General features: G+C 36.2%; 1 protein-coding gene across 1 annotated transcript; it reads left to right on the plus strand.

Moving 5' to 3' along the window:
* Positions 1-772: 772 nt before the first annotated feature.
* On the plus strand, positions 773-8,993 carry LOC114231098 (C-type lectin domain family 2 member F-like). Its single transcript, XM_054718626.1, has 5 exons — positions 773-1,012; positions 1,669-1,761; positions 5,266-5,453; positions 6,217-6,323; positions 8,879-8,993. The coding sequence occupies exons 1-5, from the start codon at positions 919-921 to the stop codon at positions 8,991-8,993; spliced, it is 597 nt and encodes a 198-aa protein (XP_054574601.1). The 5' UTR covers positions 773-918.
* Positions 8,994-9,465: the final 472 nt, after the last annotated feature.

A 9,465-nucleotide genomic window follows, 5' to 3' on the forward strand; every position in this document is an offset into this window, starting at 1 on the left:
TGAGGACTCCCTGTATATGAAACAAACCTTCATTCAAATACAATGGAAACATTTAAGAACAATGGGTTTGTCTGCCCCAAATATATCCCTAAGCAATTAACAAATAAACTTAGAACTCAGAAATTAAGAACAGAAAAAATTATTTTTAAAAACGTGGGGCGAGCCCTGGCCAGTTTGGCTCAGTGGATAGAGCGTTGGCCTGCGGACTCAAGGGTCCCAGGTTCGATTCTGGTCAAGGGTATGACCTTGGTTGCGGGCACATCCCCGGTAGGAGATGTGCAGGGGGCAGCTGATTGATGTTTCTGGCTCTCTATCCCTCTCCCTTCCTCTTTGTAAAAAATCAATAAAATATACTTTATATTAAAAAAAAAGAAAGAAAGAAACATGGGGCGAAGGGCAGAGCCACTTCGTAGTGCTGGAGAGTATGCACAGGATACAAACCAATAACCTGGGTGTTGTAAAATTGTCTCGGGTTTGAGATTTTAGGGAGACTGCACAACAGCATCAACAATTGAAAGTATGGGTCTCTCCACTCCCTGCTTTGAGCGGTTAGCAGGTGTGACTAGCAGGAGCCAATCAGAGATTGAATTCTCAGAGACCTCCAGCCAATCCTGGCCGTGGAGCCTTGGCTACCAGGGCAAGGGGGCGGGCTGTTGTTAGCTGGGTAGCAGTTACTGTCCCAGCCTCTTCAAAAACATCCCAGGCAATGACAGTTGATAGGCGCTGCCCACTGCACATCTAGCCCAAGTCCTGCCGTGGGCCTGAGCGGAGGATACTAGTTTGATGTGCTATTTCCACTTCCGTTTTGCGACACCATCTTCCTAAAATACTGGTGTCTCAGTTTCCTGTAGTATTCACCACATATAATTAGCAATTTGCAGTTCAACCCTAGGATTACCCCAGCAGCTGTGATCTCAGATGAATTTATCCAGGAGCGCAAAGGAGATGGAGAGAACAGGGACTGAGAGTCTGGATGGGACGGAAGCTGTGGAGCAGGAGGCCAAGAGGCCAGGTAAGGGAGAGACAGAGGTCGGCCGTGGAGACAGGGACTACGCCTTGTTTTATCTTCCTATCATCCTTTCCTGATCCCAGTTTGCACCTAAAGAAAATACAACCCCTACACTCCCACCATCACAGCATTTGGAGAAGTCAGTCTCTTTCTTTCTTTCTTTCTTTCTTTCTTTCTTTCTTTCTTTCTTTCTTTCTTTCTTTCTTTCTTTCTTTCTTTCTTTCTTTCTTTCTTTCTTTCTTTCTTTCTTTCTTTTCTTTCTTCTTTCTTTCTTTCTTTCTTCTTTCTTTCTTTCTTCCTTTCTTTCTTTCTTTCTTTCTTTCTTTCTTTCTTTCTTTCTTTCTTCCTTTCTTTCTTCTTTCTTTTTTATTTTTTTAGACAGTCTTTTATTAATATGTCCCAGGAGGATATTCGGTTATCTGTGCTGGAAAAGGGGCAGAAGACTGAGTAACATAGTTCTCAGAAATGGCACCAAAAGTAGAGCCAATGCACTTTGAGGCTGTTGCTGATGAAAATTCAGACGCTCATGCCCTTTCTTACCTTCCTAATATATTAATTACTGGGTTGTGAACAGAACATAGAGAAAATAGAAAAAAAAGATGTTTGTTTGCTTGCTTTTCTGTAGAAGATAAACAATGACATACATGTCTTTTCCCTAGGTATAGAAACAAAGAAAATGCTAATCGTATCAAGTATGCTATTTGGAGGCATCACCATTCTTCTTTGGGCAATGTTAGGATTTCCTAGAAAATGTAAGTGAACAATTTTTTGCTAAAAAAAAATGTTAATGGTAATTTTCTTATTCTACATTGAACAATTGAAACAGAAATTATTCTCCCATAAAGAGCATCTAATTTATCTTCAAATTTAGGCACTTGCTTTGCCTTCTAGAATGATCATTCTTTCAATAAATATCTATTGAACTTCAAGCAAGTATTAGGTGGTGATGATAACCAAATGAAAAAAATGCAATTTCTGGCCTCAAATGAATCCATCTATACCTAAGAAACAAGCATATTAATAAACAGTAATAACACAAATAATTGCAAATAGAAGTATGCCCAATTTGAAGCAGAACAGGAGATTATAAATTTGCTTTCGGTATTCAATTAAGGCTTTATGAAGGGAGAAGCATCTGTGCTGAATCTTAAGGTCCAATAGGCATTTATCAGAGCTCTTCATCTGAGAAAAAGAGCATGAGTGTCACAGAATCACACAGGTGTGATTTTGATAGGTTTAAAAAGAAGTGGGGGTGGGGACTAGTAATTGTATTACGTTTCCCTAGTGCATTAACACTCTCACTCCCATAGATCTCCTTTCTCTCCAAACCTTTAATTCCTCTTTCCCCATCTTTACTCTCAAATATATATATCTTTGCTTCCAATTTTACTTCAGAAATTATAACAATTAGTAGAAAACTTTCAAATACTTTCATGATCACACCTACTTACTTGCCTCCATTTCTATCTGTTCAGACTCCTGGTACTATTGATGAAGTAGTCATGTTCCACACTAAAGCCTATAGCCCGATCAGTAATAATACTTTAGTAATTCTCCTCTCTCTCTCTCTCTCTCTCTCTCTCTTCTCTCTCTCTCTCTCTCTATTTCTCTCCTACAGCATCAAGGTGTTTTGTTTTGTTTTGTTTTATGTTCAATGAAAACATCTCATCAGCAATACAATATGGTGGTATATAACCTACCTTAAAACATTAGACTTCCATTAGCTGCCGATATATTTATTTTCTACTCTACAGCAATTACCTTGAAAAAAATTCTGCTAATTTTTTTCTAATTTCTATCTTCCCATTTGTTGTTATATCTATTTGAATCAGGTTCCCACTTCCTCTTTTTCCACCCAATTTGTCTTTCAATTTCATTAGTAACTTCCATATTGCTAAATCCAGTAGTCAATTCTCAATTTTCTTCTTACTTGACCTATTTGCAGTCAACACTCCCTCTTCCTGGTAATAATTTGTTCATATGGCTTCCAAGACACCATTCTCTCATGGCTTGCTTCCTATCTAGTTTATCCCTCTTTCCAGATTTCCTTTGCTTGTTCCTTCTTTTCTCCCTGACCTCTTAACTTTGGTGTGCCCCAAGGGTCAATCCCTGAAAAGGGTCAATTCCCTCTTTATCTACCATTGTATCTTTGGCAATCTGGACCAAACTTTCAACTTTAAATATCACATAAGCACTGATGACCTCCAAATACACATCTCCAATCTGGAATGTTTATCTACCTCTTTACTGTAATCTCTTCTCTCTGAAGTTTGCCTCATCTCAGGAAATAACACCTCTATCTTCCAATTTTGAAATACAAATCCTTATAGTCATGTTTTGACTCTTTTTTCCTCCTTTCAAACCCAAATATAATTAGCAAATTTGCCTGGTCTTTTAAAATATCACCAGAATCTGAGTACTTTTCACCACCCTGTTCCCAGTTAACATCTTCTCCCTACTATATATTTTTCCCCTTTCCAGTCTTAACCTTCTAGGGCAAAATTTTTCAGTGAAAATATGTTAGCCAAAAATGTCATTTATATTTTAGAAGCCACATTTTTAAAAAGTAAAAAATAAACTAATAAAAATTATTTTGATTGTATTTTTATTTAACCCAGGATAGTCAGTATAGTATCATTACACCATGTAACAATATAAAAGTATTAATAAGATTTTTACATTCACTTTTGGTGCTAAGTTTTTGACATTTAGTGTATATTTTATACTTACAGGACATCTATATTTGAACTAGTCATATTTCAAGTGTTCAACTGATACATCTGGCTAATGGCTACTATCCTGGACAGTACAGTTTTAGAGTATATTTTTTAACAAAACTTTTAAAGAAATCAGATCTGTTTAAAGTATTGCAATTTTTTTATTCACTTGGAATAATGCCAAAAGCCTGCCAATGGCCTCTAAGGCTCTATCAGATCCAGTCACCCTATTACCTTTGTGATCTCATTTCTTACTACTTGCCTTTTTCTCAGTCATATAGGCATATTCACTCTTTTGTAAACAAGCCAAACACTTTATATTTTATCTCTTATCTTTGCTTGAGAAGATCTTCTCCTGTGCGTGCTTATGTCTCACTAGCTTACTTACTTCAAGCCTTAAGTACATCGCAACTTCTCATTGAACCCTATCCTGACAACTGCATTAAAATTGCAACTCTTTCCACCAACAATCCCACCCTTCCTCACTGTGATATATTTTATGACCAATTAATAATTACCTACACATGTAAATCCGATAGAGCAAACATTTTTTTGTGTTATGTACACTGTTGTATTTCCAGAGCTACTACAAAGGTGCCTTGCATATAATAAAAACTCAACTGGTAGTTGAATGAATGAATGAATGAATGAATGAGAAAGCTTGGTTTTCTGGTGACTCAAGTTCTGAACCAAATACTTGACTTTTGTGCTAGCTATTTTTTGGAACTTGATGCTTTTAAATCATTTTGAACTTGATACTTTTAAACAGTTTTGGTAACCTGATAGTTTCACTTAGCTTTTATACCAGTTTCACACTGCTAGTTTATTGCTCCATTTGAAGATCTTCCCATTCATAGGCTTGACATGAACCAGTAATTTATTTCAGCTGTGGGTAGGAGGTGTCCTTTTGGTAAACCTTGTTTTTCTTAGGGCTATACATTAACAAGTAACTTTATTTATCTAATTGCAGTAAGTTGGAGAGTAAAGAGTGGAGAGTAAAAAACTAAACATTTCAACATTTTCCCCTCCATTGTTTTGTGTTTAAGGACAAAGAAACAATGCCAACTGTTGGGGAAATGTAGTTCTTGAAATACATCTATTGACAGTTAAGTTAGCAAAAGGGAGTCAACCCTCTCAGGTTATGAATACAGAAAATGGGTTTATTCACAGTGGGACATGTTCCAGATGCCATAGTAGGCTACAGAAAAGAGATAGATGAATAGAGAAAACAGCAATAGTATGAAGAAACTGGTAGGGAAAATGCCTTAAAAAGTTTGAGTTTCTGGAAGTTTGTTTATTTGTTTATTATTACTATCTTAACTTAAGCATAGATCTGAATTCTTCAATCATGATTTCTTTATACTTTGTTATCTTTAATTTTTTTGAATTGATGTTTAAAGTTAAACCATTTGAATTGAATATGGAAAAATACATTTTTTCAATGTTAAATAAATGATAACCTTTTACCCTAAAGGTTAAATTCTTTCTATTTCTTACACTTCATTCTTTTTTTTTTCTCTATCACTGTGTTAATTTTAGTTAAAAATCCAAGGATCTTTAAAGGAAAGTCATGCACTTGGGATGCAATTACATGTCCACAAGGCTGGAATCAAATCCATAATAAATGCTTCTTTCGATCTGAACAAGAAAAAACTTGGAGAGACAGCCAGGCAAACTGTATGGCCTATTATGGAACTCTGGTCATATTCAGCTCCCAGAATGAAGTGGTTAGATTTTTCCTTTGCAATATAAATCTCATTTAATTTTTTGAGCTACTATCTGACAAGTATACTTCATAGTTATGATATATCATGCAACAAAACAAATATATTTACCTTTATGGAGCTTACATCCCAAGGGAAGAGACAGGGAATAAAAAATAGTTATAACAAATATGTAAATTATGTAGGATAGAAGTTAGTAAATTTTATGCAAAAATACATATTTTTTAAATTAAGTGGTTATTGTGAATGTTCCAAGTGGGTAGGCTGCAAGTAAGATGGTCTTCTCTCATTGAGATGATGACACTTGAGCAAAGATATAAAGTATATGAGGGAGTTAGTCAAGGGAACCTGAGGGATAAAGTTCCCTGGAAGAGGAAACAACTGGAGCACAGACATTAAGATAGATATTTGCCTGGAATATTCAAGGAACAGAAAAGGGGCAGCCAGTCAGTGTGCCTAGAATGAGAGGGTGAGTAAAGGATATGGATTATTAGGGGCTTGTAGATTATTGTAAAGTAAAATGGGGAGATATTGCAGAATTATGAACAAAAATATGACATGATCTGACTTAAGTTTTAAAAGAATCATTGTCTTTGCTCTGATGGACTAGTGAATGGCAAATATAAAAGCACAGTGTCATCTTACAAAGCTGTTGCAGTAACCCTAACAAGAGAATAATGGGCTCAAAGAAGGACATTAGCATTGAAGATAGTGAGAATGAAAAAGTGAGGAGACATTCATTACAACAGTCTGTATCTTGTAAAAGGACTTTTTGACCTACCATCTGGGGACCTCTTCTTATTGGATTGGACTGAAAAAGCAAAATGCAAGTGAACGCTGGATGTGGGCGAATGGTAATGCATTTAGCAATAGGTAAGTCTTAAAAACATGTATTTGTTATTAAATGCATTAAGCATGATAAGGATTCTAGCCCCATAGGTCCTCCACACCATGTCCCAAAAAGGGCCTCAACAAGTAGATGCCAGAGAGAACCTTCAGACAAGCATTTGGTCTTTAGTGAGGGTTTGGCATCAGATACCAATATTTACTTCTACATGGTGACTTGAACTATAGCACCTGCGAGCCACAAGTATTCCTTTTATCCTAGACTAAAAGAAAGTTTAAGTAGTTTGATCCTTGCCTCTTCCCACCTTGTTCTTCTGTACTTTGCCTTTTGTTCATTTGTTGTTGCTGTAGACTCTCATTGACAGGGGAGTCTCAGAAAATATACTTAAGCCGACACTTACTCCATCCATTGATGGCCTGAAATGGAAGAGAATAAGTGAGAAATATAACATATTTGTTTCTCTTGGCTTTTATTTCAAATTTTAGAACTTCTGTATGTTATTTAGCTTGAGGAACTGATTGTACCTTTGGACTCCATTTTTGTTTTTGAAACACTAAAGATTTTCTCCAACTTCAAGGAAGAGAAAGAAATAGGAAGGATATTGAGTTTCTCGTAGAGGGGACCACTAGCTACCTTTTATTAGCTATATAAAAAGAGTAGCAATATGTTTTATGATATTTCCTAGATTAAAAAAAAACCAGCATAAATTTACAGAAACTTCTCCAGTTACCATTGTGTTAATATCCAATTTGGGGCAAAAATACATACACAATGATTTAAGGAAAATAATATAGTCAGTAATTATGTTTTCAACTTTAAAAAATTTAAGAAAAAGTACAATAAATTTTCTGACTACAAAACCTAATAAGGTATTTTCTTGAGAGAAAATATTGACAGCTTAACATGTTATAGTGTAGTATATTATATGTAGTTCATTTTAAAAATGAGGGAGAAGTAAAAGAGCTCTATGTTGCTTACAGTTGGTATATTAGTTTGCTTAGGCTACTGTAATATCATACTAGATGTCTTAAACAACAGTTCTGGAGATTAGAAGTCCCAGATTGAAGTTTCAGTTGGGTTGATTTCTTATAAAGCCTCCCTCCTTGGTTTGTAGATGGCCATCTTCTTCCTCTGTGTCTTCACATGGCCTTCCCTCTGCCAACACCTATCTGTATCTAATTTTCTTCTTATAAGGACACCAGTAATATTGGATTAGGGCCTGTCCTAAAGACATCATCCTACCTAATAATAGACAAATATACAAATTGACTGTACCTTCGCTATGCCCACGATTGGCCAGGAGGCGCGGGGGGGCGGGACTCGGGGGGGCCGGGGGGGCCGATTGGGCCGGCAGGACACTGAGCTCATGTTGCCAGCGGCGGTGCGAGCTCAGTGTCTGCACCATGGCTGTGCTGCAGCACAGAAGGGGCCTCTGGGGCAGCAAGCTCACGTCCCGCCGTGGACCATCAAAAGCGTGGGAGCTGGGTGCCTGTCCGCTCAGGCACCAGGCCTTTCAGAAGCCTCTGGCGCTGCGGAGGCTTCTGAAAGGTCTGGTGCACCAGCGGACAGGCACCCCGCTCCCCCGTGATCGAAAATGAAAATGTGTAGGGGACCCTACACATGCCTGATTTAATCATGCACTGGGCCTCTAGTTTTAACATAATCACCTTGGTAAATACTTTATGTTCTAACACAAATACATTCTGAGCTGCTAGGGGTTAAGTCTATAACATGTAAATTTGGGGGGTCATAATTCAGTCCATCAGAGTTGGTAAGTTCTCAGTTGGCACTAAGGAATGGATAGGCACAGAAATACACATATATTTTTAAAACAGGCAAGATAAAATTGTGAAGATACCCTAGAAATTAAGAAAGTACACATCAAGTGCCACAAAGTTCCCCCCTTCCCCTCAAAAAAGAAGTGCTGAAAGCATTTTAATTATGATATAACCATAAATTCATGATTTACCATTCTATTTTTCTTTTGAACATTTAATTTCCCGTGTTTTTATATGACTTAAAATAGGAATTCATAAACTTTTTCTAGATATTTTATTTATAATTTTATGTTTATTATAGTCAAATACAAAATACCTATTTCACTATGATGATGGCTGCAAAGAGTGGACAAGGGAATATATGTCTCAGCCTTAACACAGACCAATTTTTTAAATGTGTGAAGGGTGGTCATTGAAATAACAATTACATTCTCCCTCTATATAGTCTTTAAATAGCTAAGTAAATGGAGTTATTAATTCTTATCTGAAAGTATAAAGAGAAGAATGTAATCAACAAAAGGATTTACAATGTTTACTACATTATAAAACAGCATAACGTTCCAGGACTGTCTTTGTTATTAAGGCAGTAAACTTCCATAGTGTTCATTTCTTCCCCTAACCATGGTCCTGGGTAAGTTTGAAGACTAATAAGAGAAGAGAAGGAGCTCATTTTATTCCCTCTATTAGTTTCACATTGCACATTTTGAAACATGGTCACCAAAGTTTACATTATATATGTTAGGCTGTGCCTAGTTATTTTTCATCAGGCTTACTTAGTAAATAATTTCTCTGTTTTGTTCTAGGTTCACTATTGAAGGAAGTGGAAATTGTGCCTTCATTTTTAAGAAGGGCATAAGTAGTGCCAATTGTGAAAATGCAAAAAAATTTATATGCAGTAGAAAAGGTGTTTGTCGTTAGTTTCCCCATATATGAGTTAAAGCAATTAAAGAAAAGCTAGTTTTTATGTATTATAAATTCACATAGATACATTTCCTTCCCATCAAACATATAATTTAAGTTTACTGATAAAAGTTTACATAATTTTTATCTTTATTTAAAAGCATCTCTAACAAGCCAAGAAATTAATGTGAAATTTTAATGTTTCTAGAATGAGAATAGGGAATTCTGTCTGCTTTGTTCATGAATCTCTCTCACATACCCAGAAAAATACCCAGTACATACTAGACACTGTATAAATGTAAAAGAACCAAGAGATTAATATATGAAATATGTTTTTACAACTTATACTGGACCACAGATGTTGATGCATCTAATCTTATGAGTATAGTGGTGGTCTTGGTCATAACGGGTAAATCAGCATGCCTCAGTGAAACAGATTGTAGAGAAGAGAGAAGGGAGGGAAAGACACCTCTACTTATCCAAAGTTCAA

Source organism: Eptesicus fuscus, chromosome 7, assembly GCF_027574615.1.
Source record: "Eptesicus fuscus isolate TK198812 chromosome 7, DD_ASM_mEF_20220401, whole genome shotgun sequence".
NCBI lineage: Eukaryota > Metazoa > Chordata > Mammalia > Chiroptera > Vespertilionidae > Eptesicus > Eptesicus fuscus.

Bases quoted from the DNA above. Each gene is read 5' to 3' on its own strand.
- LOC114231098 (XM_054718626.1), top strand. From the start codon at position 919: ATGAATTTATCCAGGAGCGCAAAGGAGATGGAGAGAACAGGGACTGAG. The intron at 1,013-1,668 runs GTAAGGGAGAGA...TCTTTTCCCTAG, and splicing joins GCAGGAGGCCAAGAGGCCAG to GTATAGAAACAAAGAAAATG. The intron at 6,324-8,878 runs GTAAGTCTTAAA...GTTTTGTTCTAG, and splicing joins GGTAATGCATTTAGCAATAG to GTTCACTATTGAAGGAAGTG.